The 24,316-nt window shown below is 41.7% G+C and overlaps 1 protein-coding gene across 1 annotated transcript in view; it reads left to right on the top strand.

Annotated features, from left to right (window-relative positions):
- The window catches only part of NID1 (nidogen 1), a 67,997-nt gene that overhangs the window by 19,102 nt on the left and 24,579 nt on the right, over positions 1-24,316 (top strand). The window contains exons 5-12 of the mRNA XM_044419994.1: positions 88-237; positions 4,669-4,920; positions 6,584-6,784; positions 7,995-8,237; positions 9,506-9,649; positions 10,667-10,795; positions 17,080-17,223; positions 18,570-18,692. Of these exons, the coding sequence (XP_044275929.1) occupies positions 88-237; positions 4,669-4,920; positions 6,584-6,784; positions 7,995-8,237; positions 9,506-9,649; positions 10,667-10,795; positions 17,080-17,223; positions 18,570-18,692 (1,386 nt within the window). The remainder of the gene's footprint in view (positions 1-87; positions 238-4,668; positions 4,921-6,583; positions 6,785-7,994; positions 8,238-9,505; positions 9,650-10,666; positions 10,796-17,079; positions 17,224-18,569; positions 18,693-24,316) is intronic.

Below are 24,316 nucleotides of genomic sequence, written 5' to 3' on the forward strand. Positions count from 1 at the left end.
ATGCCTTGTGGTTGGGAAAGAGGCAGTATGTTTGGCCTTCCACTGAAATGCATTATTCTGAGAAGTTTTATTTTTTCCTGTCTGCAGTGTTTTTTTATAATACGGACATCCAGCAAAGCTGTGCAAACAACCGCCATCAGTGTTCCATTCATGCTGTTTGCAAGGACTATCCAAATGGCTTTTGTTGCAGTTGTGTTGCTGGCTACAAAGGAAATGGCAAGCAATGTGTAGCAGAAGGTAACTGCTTCAAAACTTGGCACGCTACCATACAGCACATCATATTTCTGAAGCAGCCTTTTTTGTTGAATGCAAGTATTACTGTACTGGAGCAGATGAGGAATTACGGAAGCCTAATATAAGATCTTCAGTGAAATTCAGTCCAGGGTGCATGAGCGAACACCCTTTCGTGATCAAGAGAACTGCTGCCACCTTCCATTCTTTTTAAAATTAAGGGGAAATATAAAACACTTGATTAAGCAAATTGAGATAGGAATGAAGTATATTTCAATGTCTCACTGAAGGTAGTCAAGGAATTAACTGGTTAACCAAGCACCTTTATACTAGAATACTGAAGTTGTAGGATTTGTTAAATCATTATAAGAAACTAGATGACAAGATATTGCTCTAATCAAATAATAAGTTTATGTAGTTAGTTAATAGTTTAATATCTTTGATCTTTAGAAGCAGGATAGTATACCTAATAGTTCAAAATGGGAGGGTAAATGAAATTACAACTGATTTAAACTAAGTAATTAAATTTTGGGTAAAATTCTGTTAATTTCACTACTTACTGAATATTTAATGTGGCTAAATAGGGGGAAAGTTTTTGTTGGAGTTTTATAAAGTAAAAGGCAGTATTATAAGAGACCCATTACAAACCAAAAAATGAGGAAGAATGATTACAGCTTCTGGTAGCTCCAAGCATATAAAGATGGACAGTGGTTTACAAATGGAGATGAATGATAAAATGTTGGAAATAGAAGATACATTCTACATAAATAAGATTCTGAGCTCTCAAGTATATATTCATATTTCTAATAGAAAGAGAAAGTGCTGTTTTTTAGTAAACTAGATGGTGTTCTCATCAACTTACAGTGTAGTTCTTTACATGTCACTCAGCAGTTAGCTTCACTGAGTTCAGTGGGATTTACTCCTGCATACAATTTTACAGCCTTAGTTGAAGGTGACATCATTTTGGACAATGTGTGATTTATTCATATGAATGATTCTATAACAGTAAAAGAAAAAGTGCATCTGTCAGCTTGAAGACCATGAAACCTAGACTCCAGAAACTTGCCATACACTAAGAATATTCTAGGGGTGATAATCTCAGACATAATTTGTTTTTAAAAGCATTAATTTTAATTAATAAAATTTTATCACTGGATATCACCCTTAAGTTAACTTGCACTTGAATCAGAGTTAAGTAGTTATATGGCTTCCCCTTCTTCTGTAGGAGCTATATTGGTGACCAGCAGAAACCTTGCTTAAAGCTCTTGGGTTCATTTGGATAGAGCAGGAACAATGGGTCAAGCTCTGATGTCTGCATAACTTTCCTTGAAGGCTTCTGTGTATTGAATTAAGGCCAATTTCAGGCTGTGCAAACCCAGGTCCATTCACTAATATTTAAATAACAATAGAATTCAACAAAGGGTGGGCTTCCCTTTGCTTGCTGCAGCTGCCATAGCTTTGCTCTCAAGGGCCTTCTCTGTAGCAGATGTTAAGGGCATGTAGAAGGCTGCAGAAGAGACAGAGAATGTGTCCTTTCCCAGTTCCCCAGTTATTTTCTCTATGTTCTACTCATGTTTTATAAATATATACATAGAATACAGAGAGAGAAAATAGTGCTGCACTTCTGCATGGACCAAGGCAAAAGACTATATTAAAAAGATGAGTTCTTTGAGTTAGATAGATCTCCTGGTATAATATTTTTGCTCTTGGTTTTTAAGAACAAGAAGTTCAATTCAACATTCTGAAGGTGCTGAATCATTTAATATAAAAAAAGTTTGTTAAAAGTTAGGAACACAGCTGGGACGTGTTAAGTAACAGTGCCAAAAGTATTAATATTTATTCCGCCACAGCAAAAGCAACTAAAGGATCTGTGTAGCATAAATTATCTCTAGCTGTAGAAACCATTTCAAATTATGCAAGATGAAATACCCCCTACTGTATTTGTTATGCATAGAACTGGGTTTGCTATTATTCTGATTGAAAACGTATTTGTCATAATTAGGAAAAAGAATAGGTATGGGAATGAAAATTTGCAAGGGGTGAAAAGTATGCAGCTCTTGTGTGCTTCCTTTTGCTATCTTTCAGGTAATGCTTGTTAAAATATTATCTTTTCTTTCCTTTGGACTTCTTTATATATCTTCCCTGCAAAGAAAACAATTTGAATTTGTTTCAAGTAGTTTGGACTACTGAGCAAGGGATTTGCCATATTTATTAATAAGTTTCAATTTCCAACAATGAGGTGCCTTATTTATGTATTTATAGGTTAAGAGTCCCTTGCTTTGATATGTATGGTATCCACTAATAATGGCTGGTGATCCCTAGCTGTCATTCATTTTGCCAGAAACACAAACTAACATGCATAGATAATATAGAAGGAACCTAGGAACCAAGGGTGTTCTTTCTTCAAAATTCCACAATTACAATCCTGGCTGACTAGCATATAATGTCTCTAGCAAAATGCCCTTTCTTATTTGTATACCTAAAATCATTTTTTCTTGTCTTCTAGCTTTGCCTTGGAACTAATCAACTGGTAATCACTTCTGCAAAATAGAGCTATAGTGAGCCATTAAAAGATTAGTTTCTGCCTACTTTCACCTTACAGAGAAGACAGATATTAAAAGGAAGAGATCTAGTTTCTGCTTTCCCTTCTAGAGTTTGAACTAGGCTAATGTCCTTTTTCCTGGTTTGCAGATCAAATCTGCTTCCCAGTTTAAATGTTATGTCAAGCTAGTTTTAATAAACCAAGAAGCCCTGGTATTAAGCCAGGTGGGTCGAGTGTAAATGTAGTTCAGTGTAAAGAAGTGTAAAGTGATGTATGTTGCAACAGAAATCCCAGCTTTATGTTTATACTGATGGAATCTGAGCTAGCGGTGATTAAGAAAGAGATCTTGGTGTTCTGGTAGACAGCTCAATGAAAATGTCAGCCCAGTAATGCAGCAGCTGTGAAGAAAGGCCACTTCCATAGAAGGCATGATTTGGAAAGGAACTGAAAATAAAATTGCCAAGATCATATTCCTCTTACCCAAATCTTTGGTGTAATCACATTTGGAATATTGCTTAGAATTCTGATCACCACACCTAAAAAGGATATTGTTTCGTTGGAAAAAGTACTGCAAAGAACAACTAAAATGATCAAGGGGCTGGAACAACTTCCATATAACAAAGGGTTAAGATGTCTGGGACTGTTTAGCTTAGAGAAAAGGTGAGTGAGGGGAGATACAATAGAGGTGTACAAAATTATGATTACTATGGAGAAAATGAGCAGAGAGACCTTTTTCTCCTTCTCATAATGTGAGACTCCACTAAGGTCATCCTGTGAAACTGATTGATAGAAGATTCAGGACAGACAAAATGAAGTACTGCTTCGTACAGCACATGGAATTCATTTCCATCAGTTTCGATGGTTTTAAAGGGAACTAGGTATAATCGTGGATAATAAGGCGGTTGGGGTCTCTCTTGGTCCTGATGGTTCTGTGCTACTTGCAATCGTGGAAGCAGTATTTTTAGGTATAGCAGTGGCTGGGGAACATGGGTGAGAGAATGTGAGTGTGCCCTGCTTGTGTTTTCCCAAGGAGAGCTGATTGGCCACCATGTGGACAGAATGCTGGGCTATATGGACCTGCTGTAATCCAGCATGGCTCTTCTTCCATTCTTGTATTCAGGAGTGGAGGGCAAGGGGGAGCGTGCACACATGTCCCATCCTTGATCCAAATGAAGCAAGAATGTTGAACTTGAAAAGGGAGGGGAGAAATTGGTGCACAAGGGAAGGGTGCTTGCAGGGAAGATGAGCAGCACACACCATCCATTAGACCTAGTTTTTACATTGGATAAAACAGTGGCAAGTGTTTGATTATCCTTCCCTGTGTCAGACGTTTACATCCTTGGCAGACAGTAGGTAGATTAGGTAAGCTGAAGTAGATCAGCAAGTCAGTAGATTCTGACTTCCAGTAACAATGGCTGGATTTCAGTTAATTGCTTCCGTTAATTCATTGTTCCTTCCCCGTAAAGTAAATGTGTTTGGCTGCCTTTTTTTTTTTTTTAACACAGTTCTGCTAGTTACTTTCAGAGCTGTGGTAGAATCACTGGTTTATAATAACTCAGGTCTCTCAGTCTATACCTCCTGGGTTACAGTAAATAATGGGTGCTATTCTTTTAGCCAGTATTTTGTGCCTGGCTCCTCCCATGCCACTCGGGTACAGCTGGCAAACATGGGGTTCTAATAAAAAGCAAAGTGCACCCCACGGCTTGAAGTCTGGTTTACATTACTGGGGACATGTGATAACTTTTGTATGCAACATGCACATCAAGGTTGTGATGCAGTTAACGTTTTCTTGTGCGTTGTGAGCCTCAGTGCTTTGAAAATGTAAGTTAATCTGTGGTACAATGATGCTTCGTTATGTTAAAAGAAATTGCTGTGTTCAACTTTTGTTGTGTTAGGTTCTCCTCAGCGAGTTAATGGGAAAGTCAAAGGACGGATCTTTGTTGGAAACAACCCAGAGCCAATTGTGTTTGAGAACACTGACCTCCATTCATATGTGGTGATGAACCATGGGCGTGCGTATACTGCTATCAGCACAATTCCAGAAAAGTTGGGTTTCTCCTTACTTCCTCTTGCTTCCATCGGTGGTATCATTGGATGGATGTTTGCTGTGGAACAGCAAGGGTATAAAAACGGATTCAGTGCTACTGGTAAGTTTCGCATTTGTTCTTGAAGAGTTGCTTCATATATTTGCAGTGAATTCTTCATTTGCAAGAGCACTGTAGTAAAACTTCTCAATGTTCCCAACAACCTTTGTTCCAGAGGACAGGCCTCAGAAATGAAATATCACGCTGCTGTTCCTTAATAGACTTTTTTTTTTACAGCATTACTACCATCTTTCTATTAATACCTTTGGGCTGGGGAGATTTGTCTTAGAGAACAAGAGAAAGCTGTGAACCTCCAGACACAGATACAAAATAGCATGTTGTCTGTGGGTGAGAGGAGAGTAAGGCCAATATTCATGGAGTGTTGTAGGTTGCTGGCTCCCACAACAGGAGTTCATTGGCAACTGAAGACACTAGTAACAAGAGAAGCTTTCCGCAGTTGTGCTATAACCTTAGTTCACATCAAGTTTGCTTTCCCCTGGTTAATAGATTAAGGGAAGTGTGGGTGTTGGATTATTCTATTACCTTCCCTTAGGAATGAAAGTAAGTGATTGAATTTCTTTGACTTTTTTGGTATTACATTAAAGCTAAAAATGATTAATACAGCACAAGCAAACAGGGAGGGTCAAATTTAGGCTATTCTCAAATTTCATTGTTTACCTTTTTTCCCTTTGAAACAGCAGTTCCCTACGGATTTTGATTTTTCAATGTTTTTCCCGTCCCAGATCACAAGGGGGAAGGTTATAGATTATCTCCTAGATTAAGGCTGCAATCCTATGTTGTTGACCCAAGACTACATTTCATTTATTTCCATGGTTTACTTCTTTACATACATTGGCTGACATTGTTAAAAAACATGATTAGGAATAACACTGTTTCCTTCCATGTATTTATAAGAATTAAAGTTGGGGAGAAGAGCTGATCTTGAAATCCATACTTTTTCCAGTGAACCAGAACTGTTTGCCAACCCACCAGAATATAAGAGGTTTCCTGGATTTCCCAGAGTGCCTGGCTCTGAGGAAAGCCCCTTCAGAACGAGGCATTTGGGTCTAGCCATGGTGGGATTGAAGAGCCATGTTGGGTAGTCTGATCAGCTGGGCAATAACAGTGTGATGGGGCAAGCACTGGGAGGGGGGTGGAGGGGGGGCAGCAACAGGGAGACATCTGCAGGCATGTACTGTCCTGGCTCAGATGGTGGGAGAGCTTGCACTGGCATCACATTGTTGCTACTCTGACCCATAGGGCAGAATACTTTAAAGATGTAGAAGCAAATGGATCAGGGTTGGCAATATATATTGCACCCCCCCACATTTGGTTCAGGACTCCACTGGAGTGGGGGGAAATCCACAGGGGCGTGTTCTGCATCCAGACATCCCCTCCTACTCACTCTGAAATGAAAAAGGGAAATGGACAAAGCCAATTGCTGCATCTTTAGCATAATTGTGCTTTTCAGAAGCCTTATGAGTTTCACCTCCTCTTAAAAATGAGTGTACACACCAGCATTTGTGTGCAAAGTTTAGCCACAATGAAGTGTACCCTCTGCACGCCCACTGTAATTTCACCCCGTTCTTGCAACTGACACATTCTGCCAGCACTTCAGGGCCCTGATTTGAGAGTATCTTTAGTGACGCTGAGCAGTACTGTTACAACAGGGAGGCAAATATTTCATTAAACATACAAGTAAGAAGTGATTCCATTACTCTTCTAGGTGGTGAGTTTACAAGACAAGCTGAAGTTACATTTCTCAACAGCAATGAAAAGGTGACAATTAAGCAGAAGTTCAGTGGAATTGATGAACATGGGCATCTGACAATCAACACAGAACTTGAGGGCAAAGTGCCTGAAATCCCATTTGGATCTTCTGTACATATAGAGCCCTACACAGAACTCTACCACTCTTCGAGTTCTGGTGAGTTAAGAATACTTGTGGAATCTTGGTCATTCTGTCTTCTCGTAACTTGCATTCCAAGCCTACAGCAAGAATGAGTGCTGTTTCCAATCTCCACAAAGCTAGAATGGGTGCTTTCTTGAGCCTAAGATCAGTACTGTACAAGTTGAAAATCCTCTTATTTCAATTGAATAAATTCCCATTAATCATATATACTGGATCTGCTGCTCTGCACTTGTATGACTGAACTGTGCTATAACCTCCATCACCCACATGGTGTGATCTGTGATTTTAGAGAGGAAACAGAAATTATCACAGTAATTTAGCCAGCCAGTTATCTCCTTATTAGCTATAAAACAAGAGATAAACTTTCCTTTAAATGTTGGTTCTTATCTATATTCCTTGCATTATGGGCAATTTATAGGACACTTGTAATAGGTACACTGATAACATGCTTTTGATATTCTATAGTGTCTGTAAATGTAAAATCTCACAGCCTAGGAGCTACGTCGCAAGAAAGTAGAAAGCCTCTATGCAGAGATTCTTTAGGACAGACAAGGCCACCATAAGAACTTGTCCTCAGATCACTCAGGATGAGAGTGGTAGATGAACACTTCAGCCCTCATGGCCATTCCATCAAGGGCTTCAAAATGGCTGCTCTCAAACAAAGTGATTTAGATATGCAGATACAGCTTAAAACAGCAGAAAAGACTGATTCAGATTTCTTCAGATCCAAAAACTTCAGATAAGAATGTGATGGGGAAATTGCAGCTGCTGGGGGCTTTGCTTTAATTTGTCATAGGGAAAAATATCCCAAAATAACATTTTGAGGCTATTATGAAACCTTGGGGTGGCTCCATGGTGGAGTTCCACTTGTGCTGAAGAACTCCTTCATGGGCTCTTGCAAAGCTGCTTTGAAGGAATGGCAGACTCTCTGGGACAACACGACAGGCAATGCAAATGGCTTTGGTGGCAAGGAGAATCCATGAAGAACACATTCTCTCCCCCTTCATCTGGTGTGAAGTCACAACTAGATCCTGGTACCTTTGAACAGAAGTAGTTTATCTATCCACAAAATGGCTAATATGGCTATAACGCAGCAATTGTAATTTTTGGGTGTTTGTCAGCAATATTTTATGGTCTTTTACATCTGAATACAAAGAATGATATGAAATCTACTCGTAGATTTTAGTTTCCTCTGTATTAATATGAGATTACTTCTTTCTTTCAGTTATCACATCTTCATCTACCAGGGAGTATACTGTGACAGAACCAGAAAGAGATGGGGTGTCTCCAACTTACACAGTTACCTACCAATGGCGACAGACAATCACATTTGAGGAGTGCATTCATGATGACTCTCACCATTCCATTTCAGCCACTCAGCAACTGTCAGTGGACAGCGTTTTTGTCTTGTATAATAAAGATGAACAGATTTTGCGATATGCCATGAGCAACTCAATTGGCCCAATTGGTATGTTCAGTGATAATTATGCTGTTTGACTTTTTTGATACTGATTTAGATCTTTTTGGGATCCTGTCTCTTCTACCCTTTGAATTTATATTTAAGTGCTGTCAAGTGGAAGATATTGTACACAAGAGATCCACTCATCTAGTCCAATATCATGCTTGCCACAGAGGCTAGCTAGATGCCTTTAGAAGGCCCTGAAGCAGAGTTTGGAGGCGGCTGCCCCATTCCTGTCTTTCTTCTCACCAACTAGTATTCTCTGCTTCTGAACATGGAGATTCCACGACAGAGCTGCCTTCCATGAATTTCACTAACCCTCTTCAAATGCATCAAAGTTGAGTGTCCATCAGCAGACATTGTGCCCGTTCCCATGATCAGACCGCCCGCTATGCCTTCAGCCATAGTGGGCTTTGGCGCATGCCAGGGACCGAAATTCAAATACAGGCAACTGTGACCTGACTAGTGTTTTCAACTTCAATTCAGTTTGGGTTTTGAACCCATTTGGTGGGCTTTTAAAGACTAATTATATTGTATAATTTCATTTAAATCTATAGATCTAGAGGTTGACTATGACCCAGGGGTTGACTATGGATGGTTGTTGGTACAGTATGGTTTAACTGATATTAATCCTGCATTATGGCTTAACTATGGGTTGTGAACATCATACTCAGCAACTTATAAAACAGCCATGTGTGGGTTGCTGAGTAAAAGAAGTGGTGGCCATTCTGCAGGCAACAAGTCCATGCTTTTCTACATGTTCCTGACAGTGTTACCTGCAAATTGGCCCATCCCATCTGAATGTTACTCTAAATCAGCCTGACAAAGGGTTTAATATTCCAAAAGGTGGCAGAATGTGCCCAGCACATGCTGTTCATTAATTGGTTAATGAAACCATGATTTGCCATAGTTATGTGCTAAGAAAATATCTTCCCAGTTGATAACATTATTGAATATCATCTCTACATACTCATTAGATGGTAAATCTACTAGGAACAGCTCCTCTGCAAATCCTATTCTAGAGGAACCCAGAAACCAACAAAACATTGCACAGGGTGGGAAGCTACAGCCATTATTCTGGGATATGGATATATAGTGAACTATTAAGTCATAGTTAACCCTTGTACATGGCTGAGGCCCAGAGTCCATTCAATCTCAGGCAAACATAGCTTTTAAACATTCATATTTTTGTTGAGCCAGCATAGCAGTAGTAGAGGTTGTCAACTTCTTACATGAATTCTCATGTTACTGTAGCTTCTTCTGTGGCTTCTTGACAGATGGTTCAGGTGACAGGAGCCGCAATCCTTGCTACACGGGTACCCATGGCTGTGACACTAATGCGGTATGTCGTCCAGGAACAGGTGATCAGTTCACCTGTGAATGCTCAGTGGGCTTCCGAGGGGATGGACATGCATGCTATGGTAAGAAAATATCCTTTTCATGAAAAAGGAATTGATTTCTGTAGGATCAGTTAGATATCCTGCAATCTAGGTGCATTCGCTTTAAGCTTTTGTGTTTTGAATATGTGGACTCATTATAACATACCTTGGCAGATCTTGCTAGGTGAGATGTTACTTTTCTCTTGTTATATACAGTGCCTAGGAGAAGTACTCACAAATGGCTGAGTACACCTGAGTCCTGGCTCAATAGAAATAGCAGCATGATCAGATTGTGCTATAACTGTTAGGCCTTTCTTGTAATAGTATCTCAACTTTACAGTAAAATTAAGGTCAAACTAGACATAACACAATCATGCAGTTTGTTTCTTGCATGCTTGTTGCTGTATTTACTTAATAGCAAATCCAAGACCAGATCTAGACTAGGTCTGCAGCACAGGGGGTAAAGGAACTTAACTATTTGCCCCATTATCATTCCAGTTTGGTTCATCTTTCTACCCCAACGTTTCTATTTGCCCTGCAGCCATAAGTAGATACAGAGTCAGAGAGAAGGGCTTCTAAGCCCTCCCCCTCCAGCCGTTTCCCTGTTCAAAATTGCACACCTGTGAGGGAAAAGCAGTCTGGGCATGCTTTTGAGCAGGAAAATGGGAAGTGGTTAAAGGATGAAGCAGCTCTACCTCTCTACCATTTCTCCATTACAGCTGGCAGTGTCCCGAGGCAGTATCTGGTTAAAAACAAAAATCCATGCACATGCAACTGTATGGACTCTGCTCATATCATGATGCTAAATTACTGTGCTGAGCACGTAGGAATCTGGCAGAATGTAAATTAACCAGTATCCTAATGTGGCAAAGCCAGGTACTGTGTTCTTCATCTGTTGCACTTTGATGCATCATTTGGCAGATACAGCAGTTACTGAACACCAGTCAGTGAAGCCACTTGGTCTTTAATAAAGCTAAAGCTGAGCCACATGTATATCAAGCTCCACATTTCAAGTATTATATTAGTGATGGCTGAGCAATAACCTTGCCTCCCATGCAGATATAGATGAATGTCTGGAGCAACCCACAGTATGCGGCAACAATGCTGCCTGTAATAACCAGCCAGGAACTTTTCGATGTGAGTGCCTAGAGGGATATCAGTTTGCAGCTGATGGACGAACATGTGTGGGTAAGTTTATTTTAAAATCTTCCCTTCATTGTTTTGAGTAAACTGAGGGCCGTTCAAGAAAGCAACCAGGTGTCAGTTTTATTTTTTCTGTTTTCGTGTTTTCAGGACAAGTAGAAGATGATACTTGAGTCTTTCATTTTAAAAAGTCACGCTTTCTAAAGACTTAAGAGGAGTGTTAATGTGCTCTTCCTTAATTTGGGAAGGAAATGTTTCTTTATAGAGGCCCTGCTTTTCCTTGCCAGAAAGGGAGTTGTCCAAAATATAAATACAAAAAAATATAACTAATCATTAAAACATCATAAGAAGCTGTAAGCAAACGCATAAAGGACAAAATAAACTTCAGCATCAGCAGAGCCAAGTGGTTGTGCTGATACGTAAACACTGTAAACCGATACAGCTGGACATAATAGTCCATATTTGAACCATGCATCTGTGAAATGGAGTTTTCAGACTTCACTTCTTCTAGAACTAGGTTTCTGTACATTTGAGGATCATTTTTGTACTTCTATTCTTAAAGAAGTTGTGCAAGCCTTAAGTAGCTACACTGTTTACTCCTATAAAATTGTTCTGCCTCTACAGTTTTAATTAGCGAGAGGAACTGAGGGAACAGGGGATGCTTGCAATTGCAGCTGATCTGAGAATAAACTTACTTAACATATGGAGATCATTGAAATTTATACTGAAACTGTGTAACAAAAGATGGGTTGCAGAAGTTTTACATATGCAGCTTTGCAGGATCTGCCAAGCAACTGAATTAAATATTTCCTTTCTTGCATTTTAGTTGTTTCAACATCTGTTTAGAGGAAACTTGAGCTCAAGACTACAGTCAGGCATTTCCTGAATTATTTTCTCTCTTCCTCTCTCAGCTTACCGTGGCTAAGCATACAAATGAACAGCCTAAGAGAGCAATCCTTTGGTACCTGGGAGAATGTCCTGGACAGTATAGGACTCTTCAGAGTCCTGCTCTTGAAGCAGGAGATACTTCTGTGATCATAGATGGGAGTCCCTGAGTTCTGGTTCCCTTGCCATGCTTCCTCTCTGCTACCACGGAAAAAGGGGGCTGGCTGCATTCTGACATTGCAGATGTGCCGGGGGGGGGGGGGATATTCCCATGAGCAGAACAGAGAGGAAAGGAAAGGAGAAGCCAAGCTAGGAGCCATCCTATGGCCTCTTCAGCCCCAGCCGAGCCCCTACTAATGTGCCGCCTCTAGATTGGCTCAAATGCCTGTCCAGTGGGAAAAATGTAGAAAGGAGGGTGGAGAGATGAAAATTGACTTCATCTCCTCTCAGCAGGATAATGGATCTCAGAAGCCTCTAAGATCAAAATCTTCTGTCTAATGATGAAGGTGCAGCCCATTGGATTGTCCCTTAATGGCCTCATCCTTTGCTTACTTAGCAGTCTTAGTGAGTTATGTAGGCGTTACATCCAAATAAGTTCACATAGGATTTTAGCTCAGGGTAGTTTTAAAAAGAAGATGAAGAAGATACAGCCTTTGTTTACTTTTAAAGTAACATTAAAATCAGTGTGCCAGACTGCATACCTGTGTTGCTGCCTCTAAGAGCAAGCGGGTCTCTGAGCACCAGACAGGAGACAGTGGCTGCCTGCTTGTGGAACTCTGTTCTAATTAATCCCTGCCAAGCCCTGTTACTGCATGCCATCAAGAGGGCTTGAAGGCTCACCAGTTTACCTTGGCCTTTAATTGAGGTAGGATTTATGGGGACTGTTATCTATATGGTGCAATCTGCTTTTGACTGTTTATTTTGGTTTTATTGTTATTGCTGTCACATTGTTTTATGGCCTAAGTCTAGTTGTCATTAGCTTTTGCCCTAAAAGGCAGCACATAAATCTTGACTGCAGAGATGTAGACATCTAGGAAGTGGAACAATTCCTCTTGTGATAGAAAGGTTCTGTCATACTGAGTTCTCAGAGGAAGTTGTGAAGGCTGGCAGATCCGCTGTTTTCTCTTCCGAGGAACCCTTGGCACACCCCAGGAATTCAGATTAAAGTGCAATCTTAATTCCTAGCAGAGGTCAGTTTGAATGTCTGCAACTCCCTCTCACTTTTCATTTTAAGACCATAAGGGAACAATCTTTTTTGAGGGGGATAGGTTAAGTTAGACTCCCAATTCTGAGATTGTTTGGGCAGCACTCTGGCCTCAGAGATGAGAAGCGGTGCACCAGTCCCTCTCCCCTGCCCTGGCTGCTCTGTGAGGTTAGGAAAGCTATGCAGGAGAGTGGTTCAAGGGTACATTTCAGGGGACACTGTATGAGCATGGGACTTCAAATTCAAAGGCTGGGCTCTTCTGGCTAGGCTGGCACCCCAAGCAGCTGCAGGTGCTGTGGCTTAATCACAAGCCCTTTTTTTGGCATTGTTTACCCCATGGGATATTTATACCCCACTTTTTCTTTTTGAAAGAACTCAAAGCAGTTTGCATCATTCTCCTGCTCTTAGTCTTATCCCCACAACAACCACCTTGTGAGGTAGGTTGGGCTGAGCATCTGTGACTGGCCCAAAGTCACCCAGTGAGCTCCATGGCTGAGCAGAGACTAGAGCACAGATGCCCTGAGTCCCAGACCCAACCACTACATCACCGTCTTGCCTGATGAAGAACTCTGAAACTTTGCACAATATTTTGTGATCGTTAAATTGCCCTAAGAAAGGTACTATGCTATTACAGTTTTCAGGATTTCTCTTTTGGTATTGGGCTTTCAGCATATCTTGAACCTTAAACAGCTGCCCTCTAAATGCCCTCAACCCCCGTAATATAATAATACAGAAATACAAGTTGTGGATTGTACATTCATTTTTGTTAAGTTTTGCGGTCATTTTAAACTGTGATGACTTTTCAGTTTGGCATTGTTCTCTATTTGTTTCTAACTTATCTGCCAACATTTTAGTGTCTGAGTTGCTGCTATAGTCTGTTGCCAAATTGCAATTCTGGGTCATCTGTGATTTAATTCTTAGTAAGGTAGTGAAACATTCCCTGTGCAGCCAACCAGCATATGCAGAGGCCTCCAGGGTTTTCTTCTCTCTGTAGTTGTTATCACTGTGCATTAGTAATTACATAACAAAAATTCAAGTTTTATTTGCCGATATGGTTGTTTTTCTTCTCAATCATATGGTGTGGATTAAATTCCCTGAATCTAAATATTACACACATCACTTTATATATAGTAAAAGGAAATGATCCACTTTTGGCCTACTTTCAACTAATGTGGCTTATAAGCCCTTTTTGCTCAGACTATGAGGTCAAGTAAATTCTTTTAGAGTGTCACGTCCATGTAAACTCAGATCAGAGCAGTTTTGGTTCCGATCGCTCTGCTGCTGTTATTTGTCATTCCATTTCATCACGCATAGCTAAAGGGGCAGTTTTGGAATATGTGGTGGAGTTTTCTCTGAGAAAGTTGCATGTTCCATACTTAAGTCACATAAGAACCTGCCTTAGCCCACTCTTGGCAATATGGATTTGACAGTAACTCTCCAGGGTTTGAAGCAGGAGTGTTATCAGACCTATTTGGAGATGCCAGTGATTGAACCTGAGGCCCTCTATGCCCAGTACGCATGCTCCACCACCGAGCTACAGTTCCTTCCAAGCGGAACTGGGTTCTTTGCACTCTTCCCCATTGATATGAAATATAAGTCAAAACTCTCCTGCAAAAGCATCCAGAATATTTCAAGTCCCAAAGGCTTTTCAGAAAATTCTGCGGAAATAGTTTGCTTAATTTGCCCCAACTCCAGAATGCATTTCATTGTTTACCTTACCATTGAAACAGAAATTATAAGGAAGGGAATGAAATATTGTTACTGGGCTAGTTGAAACAATGCAGATATGAGTGACCTGGTTGACACTTAGTGGTGTCAAGAAAGAAGTAAAGGAAGCTCAGAGGGATTTTAGAAGAAAAGGTGATTTAATTGGTAAGAAGGCAGAGCAGGTGAAAAGAATGGCTATGGAGAAGAATGTGCGCGCGCGAATATTTGAACAGGAGAAGAGAATGTGGGAAATGTAGATTTGCACCATGCAGAAGGAGTTGAATGGAGGAGAGTTCAGAGTGATTTTATTCCACTGATAAACTCATGTGGAATGTAGAAGAGCATGAAAATAAATAGGACAATCTGAAAGAAGGATTTATATTTGTGCTATAATGAAGTGACTGGAGGGGTATGAGGAAGAAAGGCTAGAAGTGAAGAGTTTACCTCTGTCCATGGGCAAAGCTTTTATCAGTAGATGGATCAAAGAAGGGCTAGACTCTCTTCTGGTATCAAAGAGAAAGAAACAGCTTTGATAGCAACAAAAACCCTGGATCTTTCCTTGATCCATCTGCTGATAAAAGCTTTGCCCATGGACAGAGGTAAACACCTTGTTGCAAGCCTTTCTTTCTCACGAAATGTTCTTTCCTGCATGTCTAGGAGGCAGAGAACTGCAACTTTGATCAGGGATCATCCTTTAGGTGCAAAGATGAGGGTTCCTGGATTTGCAACATTTAATGAGCTTGGTAGTGCAGAATGCAGATTAAATATCAACTTCACTAAATGGCCCTACCATTAAGCAGAGGGAGGGCTGGTTGTGGTACTCATTCCCTCACTTCTTACCACTTTCCCATCCTCTGAAGAAGAAGATCTAGTGATGAAATGCTTGTTAGTAGACTGGGCAGGCCAGATTTCTTTGCTAGTTTTGTTACTGGTTATTGCTTCATCTCTGACTTAAGGCAGCCCTATGAATGAAAACTTTCCAAAATCTCCTGTCCTTGACAGTCCTGATCAATTCCTGTAAATTCAATTCCTATAAAGGTGGTGTCTGTAGCTTCCTTTGTGGAATCAATCTCATTCTTGGTTGTCATCTTCTTTTGCCTTTCTTGTTCACTTTCTCTAGCATTATTCCTTCTCCAGCAAGTCTTGCCTTCTCATGATGTACCCAAAGTATGTCAACTTTAACCTCAGTTTTCTTATTTTTGCTTCCAGGGAAAGTTCTGGCTTGATTTGATCTGGGACTCACTTGTTTATCTTTCTGTCAAACCAGGGTATTCACAAAGCTCTCTTCCAGCACTATTTTTCAAATGCATCAATTTTCTTCCCGTCATTTCTTCACTGTCCAGCTTTCACACCCATACATAGTGTTTGGGAATACAGTAGTGTGGATGATCTTGGCTTTGGCCTTTTGCAAAACATCATTACTTTTGATTATCGTTTCTAGTTCCTTCATTGCTGCCCTTCCAAGTCTTCTTCTAATTTCTTAACTGCAGTCTTCATTTGAATTGATGATTGTGCACAGGAACGCAAAATCTTTCACAGTTTCAGTTTCTTCACTGTTGACCTTAAAGTTCTGTAATTCTTCTACAGTCATTTTCTTAATGTTCAGCTGCAGTCCTGCTTTTGCACTTCTTTCATTGTCATCAGGAGTCGTTTCACTTGAAACGCTTTCTGCCAGTGATATGGTATCATCTACATTATCTTAGATTGTATCTTGTATCTTCCACCAATTTTCACTGGTGCTCCCTCTGATCCTAATCCAGCTTTCCTTATAATATGTTCTAAGTACAGCTTGAACAGTAAGGGAAGTAAAATATAGCCTTGTTTGAAACCTTTGCCTATAGAAAACCATTCTGTTCCTCCATATTCTGTCCTAACAGTAGTTTCTTGTCCACCATTTCTCTAACATTTATTTGTATGCTGCCTTTCTACCAAGAAAACAGCACCAATAACCTTCATACCCGCAGTGTGCCACTGAAAAAGCCTCTGGCCTGGCTGAAAAAGAGGAAGCCAGCCAGGCCTCGCATGTGTGCATGTGTCGCTCCATTCTTGTGACATGTGCCATTGTGCTGCACAATTTGTGTGAGCAGGCAGTGAGCAGGCCCCAGACAGAATAGTGAGTGTGCAGTCAGGGTCTTGGAGAAGAAAAGAACAGAAACTCTGGGTCAATTTCTGGGGTAGAATACACTAAAAGATTAAGAAGAGGAAGGTAACAATGGGGAGGGGGCAGAAATGACAAAAGTGACTGGCAGCGTTGGAGGAAGAGTGCTTAGACAAGCAGAACCAGGTGGTAACTCTGACATCAGCCCCATGAGTGTGATGGTTAACCTGATAACACATTTGAAAAACAGGAAGGGAGTAAATGGAAGCTGCTGGTGACATTAGGATGGCTGGGAGTGCAGTGTAGCTAAGTAATGATACCGCTTGCCACATCTTGGGTGATTGTCCCTGCCACCCTCCTCATGCTCATGTTGTTTCCTCTGTCCAGAAATAGTAAACATGTCATCTTCCTTGTATGTGTGTTTCTGACTTGCAGCTATTGAACATGCAGTCAACCATTGTGCAGCAGGCACACACACATGTGACATCCCTCAGCGTGCCCGCTGCATATACTCTGGTGGCTCATCGTACATCTGTGCATGTCTGCCGGGCTTCTCTGGAGATGGGCATTCCTGCATGGGTGAGTAGCATCATTTGGTCCACATCCTAACCTCTCCTGACAGATCTTTGAGCAACTTGATGCTCTGATCCTTAATTATTTGTTTGGATTCCTCTTGCTATAAGAATTTTGAGTTGCCTATCTAAAACGTTGTAGGAGGAAACTGCCAAGGAAAGGCATTCCCCCACCACCATGTACATTCCTTTACATTTTATCTCTTCTCAGACTGGTATTTAAGAGTAAATGTCACCAGCATTTTGATGTAATATGGAAATGTTACTGATTAGAAATGTAATCTTGTGAATTTCCAGAAATGCCGAAATCAATCTTTCAGAAGTATAGAAGATGCACCTGCAATTGTCAGCATTCACATGTTTATATCAGCAGTTTATTTCTGTAAAACATTTATAAAGAACATTGAATTGCAAATATTCTAAAGGAATTATTACTGGAAACATTACTAATTACTAAACATTGACATTACTAGTGGGAACCTTATTTAGCAGGAAGGTCTTAATTGACTTTTGAGGCTGCATGAGTCGCATTTGATCCTATCTCCTGGGATGGATGGATGGATTACATGACTATACTGCTTGTAGACAACACTTTCTTGGTGGTTCACATTGTTTTAAAAACATAAAACATTATAAGATAACAATATAAAAGCTACCACTACAGTAGAAAATAAAAATAAATCCAAAATAAAACCTACCAGTAATGCCAATATTTAATTACAATAACCAATTTAAAACCACAGAAATGGAAAGTCTAAAATGCCTGGAAAATAAGCAGGTCTTCATCAGGCACCAAAAAGAGCACAATAAGGACGGCAGGCTCTTGAGACAGCTCATTCCACAGCCAGGGTACTACAACCAAAAGTGCCTTCTCCATACATCCATAATAGGTTTGAGTTTCCTGAACATTTGAGTGCCCAGACAATGGCAACCTACGCCAATGTGTGTCATCATAACTCATAGAAACATAGAAACAGAGCGAGTCAGAAGGGGTCTCCCGGGCCATCTAGTCTGACCTCTGGCACCAGCCGGCTCCGCTCACGACATGCCCACCATGTGCATGTCCAGCCTATCTTTGAACACCCTCACTGATGGGACCTCAGCAACCTCTCGTAGAAGCCCATTCCACACCCCCGGGGTCCTAACTGTCAGGAAGTGCTTCCTGGCGTCTAAATGGAACCTTGGTTCCAAGAAACGAAGGCACTCATCCACATTGGCTGGATGAAACACTTGTCTCATGGCTGCTAAAGAAAAGGAAAAGGCTGCAGAGGCTGCCTCCTTTATTTTTTACTTCCAAAAAAGTGATGTATCTTGCTATAAAAGGTTACTCTGATTTTTTTTTTCCATTTACAGATATAGATGAATGCCGCCTGGACCACTGTCATTCTGATGCTTTCTGCTTTAACACACCAGGGTCCTTCATCTGTCAGTGTAAGGCAGGTTATCAGGGGGATGGTTTCCAGTGTGTGCCAGGAGGTAAGTTTTTCCCCCCAGATTACTTCTTAATAATTCTTACAAATGTTCACTGCTGGTACACAGCTTAAGGTGAATTCCTTATAAAGCATGGATGGGCAACTGTACTCCCAGCTCTACTCCCAGGGGCACCAAAGAAAATTGCTACTGCGGTGGAGTGTTGAAAGGGACAAATTTAGCTTCTGAACCAGCTGATTATGATCCATGTAGCTGTTTGCAATGGTTATTCTCCCACTGCCCCCCGTGTGTATGTGTGACTGTGTATTTAAGCGTATCTGCTTATGGAAGAAAGAGTGGAAATTGCGGTGCGGGGGGGGGGGCAGATTTTCCATGGTACATTTTCTCTCTTTGGCTGTGTCTCTTCCCCAGTCTATTGACACTAATGACAGGGGAGTTAAATAGTCAACCTTTGCAGCAGAGGGGCAAGGGCATGTGAGAGAGAAGGGAGACATTTGGATTTATTTTTGTATGCTTTGTGCAATGCATATTTAATAACTGGCTCTCAAAAAAAGCACGTCATTACTGAAAAATACCTCATTAAGGGATAAAACTTGGAATTTGTTTCAGCAACAGGAACAGCTGTTGTGTTTTGCTTATACTTTAGTTTTGGCTGCCGTGGTACAAGCCATTGCCACTACTATGGAAAACATAGCAAGTAATTTAGTCAATTCAAATAGTCTAAACACTGGTCTAATAGTCTAATCTCTAAATTGAAATTCAACTCCCCAGAGAGCATTGACTGTGGGGGTGGTATAGAAATGCAATCAATCAATCAATCTTTGATTCTGCAAATGCCACATTGTTTTTACACAGTGAATCTGTTTCCTGAAGCAGCTGCAGAAAATTCCTGGAATTCTGCATATATTCAGCACATAGCTTGTTAGTTACTGATGTAAGCAGTGGCATTCCAGCAGCTCTTAAGGAAGCCTGCACTTCATAACTCCCTCATGCTCTATTGCTGCTGTTCAGAAAGAAGCAGATGTGCAAACCTCATCACCCCTCCATCTCTCATAGGGTGTGTTTACCAAACAGAAGCAAAACCAGACGCTCTCTGGCTAGGTGACTATGAGCACTCAAGACCTTTGCCACCATTATTAGTAAGTGCAGTCCAGTTCCTGTGAGAAATGCATGGGTGGCAAAAGCCTGCGGTGTACTTAATGATGGAAGCAGAACCAAATAGACTACAAACACGACATCCTGGTAGTGATAGGTTAAATCTGCTATTGTTTGAAGAGGCCTAGGACAGTCACATAAAGGACATAGTTGACTTCCTTTTGTGCCCTTAACTGTCAGATCACAGAAAGAACTAGGCCGGGCCATGCTTGTGTGTATGCTGTGGCTTTAACAAATTCCATAGGGTGGTAATTTCAACATGTGAACAAGGCAATGATCTCCACAGCATAGCAAAATAATAGCAAGAGTAATAAGATCTTGTAATACCCTGGAGAAAGTTCTCTCTGCATGACAAACTAGTGCACAGAAATGGCTTGCCACGTGACAGTAGATGCAACATGGAACTGCTTAAAAGTGGCCTCTGTGTAGTGTCGATAACTTATCTCCCTCCTTTAAAGCATTTGCTACAACCCTACACAAATGCAATATAGCTTGCCTAAACAGTAAGATTACTATTTATTCTTTGTGGTCTCTATGCATCACACATATGGGCCCAGCATGCATGTGTGGAGCTGTTTAGGGAAGATTCCAGAGCTGATTAATTTTTTTTTGTGGGTGCCTGGCCTTAGGCATGCCCAGTGTGTGGGGAAGGGCTCCCACCAGAATCTCAGTTCTTCTTCAACTGCTGCTGGGAGTGTATCGGGAAGTTCCTTTTCTGCTACTTATCTCGCAAATATTGCCTCTTCGACCCTTCTCAGACTTTCTGTCATCTCCGGGTTTCCTCCACTTTGTTTTTCTTCTTTTCTTCTCAGTAAAAATAAGAAGGGGGGGAGAAAATACATTATTCCTATTTTTCTTGCTTTCCCCCCACCTTTTTACTGGCTCTTTCTACCTTCGCCCACTCAGCTAAATAGCACTTAAATAGCCTAGCTGCATGGACTGTAGAGGTAAGCTACTGCCTATTGATGGACACCCCCTGTGTCTTTTTTGCCTGGCAGAAGCTCATGTTGTTGAGACCTGCTACCACTGCCAGGCATTTACCAAACAGGCAAGAAAATGTCAGGCAGACCACCAAAGAGCTGAGCTTTGGAGCCATACCTTACATGTGGGCAGTGCCCAACCATCCACCTGGGGAGCGTCTACTTCTGCTAACCCACACAAACATCCAGATGCTCTCCCAGAGAAGAAATGTAAACATGGGGAGCCTAAAAAAGCAGATAAGAAGAATAAGGCTCCAAAAACTCCCAGTTTTATGAAAGACCAAGAGGCCAGCAAACGTGCCAATAAATGCTCTGATATGCCTCCTCCTGCAGGCCTCCCTTCTACAAAAGACACACGGTGCTTGAACAAGAGTCATGCCAACCGTCCTCCCTGGTACTGAGACTGGTGCAGGAACCCCAGGCTCAGCCCCCACCTCCTGCACAGTGTGCTTCGTTTTCTGAGGAAGAAATCTGTGGCCCGTCTCCCATAGTACTACTGCAGACAGAGCCCATCTCACAACAGAGACATGACTCCTCTGCATCTTCAATTTTGAGCATTCTTCTCTGTGCTGAACCGAGTAGACGCTGCTACTGAGATCTCAGTCCCCAATCTCTGATGAGAACCACAGACCTAAGCAGCCAACTCCTGCTGCAATTTCAAGGCAGATTACTATAGAGAGCACTGCGGATCCTACATGTGCTTCTTCTGTTTTCAACTGGGGGATGAGGTTTTCCAATTCATGTCCTGCTGTTTGGCCTAGCAACAGCTCCCTGTGCATTCACAAAATGCATGGGTGTTGTTTGCACCCACCTCCACCTCAGTGGGGTCCACATATACCCCTATCTGGACAACTAGCTCATTGTCACTCTATCCAGAGAAACCTCTATACAAGCTACCAATTCCATGTGTGCCCTGCTTAATAAGTTTAGCCTCTACATCAATACAGCTAAATCTTGTCTTTCTTCCACATAGTTGATCCATTTCACTGGAGCACGCCTCGACTCTGCCTCAGCAACAGCCTCCCTATCACCAGACAGGCTGTCTGCCCTCAGCAATAACATTCTCTGTTTAATCAACAGAGGCTCCCCCATCACTACCATCATCCAGGGTGTCTTCAGCCTTATGGCCTCATTGATAATGGTTGTCCCATTGGCTCAGTTGCTCATGAGACTTCCCCAGCTCTGGGGATAGTGTCATTCGACACTAGAACCAAACCTCATTCTACCACATTTTGATTCCCCTTTGGATTTGTACTTCCCTTCATTGGTGGACTGACAAAGCCAACATCTCTGTCAGAGTCCCTTTCTCCCCATGGGAATTGCAACTGACTATAATCACAGATGCCTCCCTCTTTAGTGGGGAGCTCACTGCAGTTGTTCTACAGTCCAGGACAAATGGGGCCCACAAGAAGCGTCACATCACATAAACTTGTTGGAACTTCTAGCTGTAAGAAAAACCCAACTTGCTTTTCAAGCCGTTATCCAGAACTGACACATACGGATAATTACAGGCACAGTAGTTGCTTATATAACAAACAAAGGGGAACCAGTTCAGGCCCCCTTGCTCTTGCACTGAAATTTGGCACAGGTGCATCAGTTGATGCACCACGCTCTCTGCAATCCACATAGCCGGTACCAACAAGGTCCCAGCCAACACGCTCAGCATGACCTTCTCACAGTGTCATGAGGGGGTACTTCACTCTGTGATGCAATCCCTGTAGGACCAATGGGGCACTCCCAGATAGACCTGTTTGCCACACAGGACAACACTGCTTGCAGCCGCTTCTGTTGCAGAACCAGCATCAGCACCAAATTAATGGGAGATGCCTTCCTTCTACAGTGGAACAGGAACCTGTTCTATCTCTTTCCCTCATTTACTCTGATTCCAAAAGTTCTAGCTAAGATCTGTCAAGATAGTATGGACTCCATTCTCCTAACATCCTAGTGGCCCAGACAGCACTGGTTTCCCCACCTCCTTGACCTCTACAACAAAATCTTTATTTGCAACCCGCTCTGACCCAATCTCATCTCCTGAGATTGAGGGATAGTCTTCCATCCTAATATGAACATCCTGAGATTCACTGCATGGAGAATCTGGCCATGTCCTTCTACCTGAACTGCAACACATCCTTGATGCATCTCTCAAGCCTTCCACGCATATATCCTATGACTCTACCTGGTCAGCCTTCTCTACCTTCACTTTGGATCATGGTTTTCTCCTGACACAGCTTCTCCTATATAAATCCTACTGTTTCTTAATTCTTGTACAAAAAAAGACTCAAAACTGCTTCTATTCATGTTTATGCAGCTGCCAGTTCTGCATTCCACACTCCAGTTCAGGCCGCTCAGTCTTTTCACATCCTCTCATTTGGAAGTTCCTCAAAGCCCTCCTTAACCTGCCCCCCATTCAGACAACCCACTCCTTCCTGGAGCCTCTCCATTGTTCTCCATGCTCTCACTGAGAAACCATTTTAACCTATGGCTTCTACAGACCTCCAACTTGTCTCATGGAAAATTGCCTTTTTAATGGCCGTTACCTCTGCCCACCAGGCCAGTGAACTCACTGCTCTTCACATTGATCCTCCCTATCTCATCTTTCATAAAGACAAATTTATACTCCTCCCTGATCCCAGAAGTGATGTCTCGGTAGGAGCCCCTCTCTGCATGCTGAACATGCTTAGGGGCCAGGCACCCACCAAATAATGAATCCGCTTTGGAATCTCCCTAAAATGGCTCCATGCGTGCATGCAGAGCCCATATGTGTGAATGCCCAGATGACCACTTGGAGAATGACAATTGCAAGTAACCAACCTGCCTTTCTTCCATAGACTTATACAATTTTGGTTTCTGGCAGCCTTTCAATGAGTATGGGATATTTAAGAAGGATGGTGGAAGTTTGCCAATTCACAAAGCCTGCAATAACCTAAGAGGCTGCATTAGTAGATATAGCATAACATAGGAGCTCTTGCTACAGCTCTGAACTGTTGTGACTCCTGGATCCTGTGAGTCAGCTTACAGAGGTTCTCAGGCTACTCCAGCACGTATTCTTATCACACATGATGTCACTGTTCCTCTCTCAGCCTCATTTTGGCTAAACCACAAATGTCAGATATCTTTGAAAGTGCAGAAGCTTTAAGAAAGAAGAGATAGAATGTATGCTGTGCTTGTGTGGGATGGCCGCCCATTTAGAATTACATGTTAGAATATATGTTTCTTGCAAAAGTGGGGGGCAGGTGTAGCTGGGTTTCCACTTGTCTATTATCCAAAATACCATGCTATATAATGTTTCTGCAGATGTACAGTGCTTTGCATGGGGTGAATGAAAGCACCCTTCCCACTACGCCCACACCCTAGCCCTTACAGGTAAGGGTTTATCTCCCCACACTCAGGTCATTTTATAATTATGGTCAGAAGTTTGACTGGTGAATCAACTCACCAGGTATTTTTGGGATACCTGTCTCAGTTCCAATCCATCTTGCAGAACACATGGAAAGTAAACTTGGCTAGTATATCTTGGTTAAAATTGCCGTGGTG

The sequence above is a fragment of the Varanus komodoensis genome, unplaced genomic scaffold, assembly GCF_004798865.1.
Source record: "Varanus komodoensis strain SLA01 unplaced genomic scaffold, ASM479886v1 scaffold1, whole genome shotgun sequence".
Taxonomy (NCBI): Eukaryota; Metazoa; Chordata; class Lepidosauria; order Squamata; family Varanidae; genus Varanus; species Varanus komodoensis.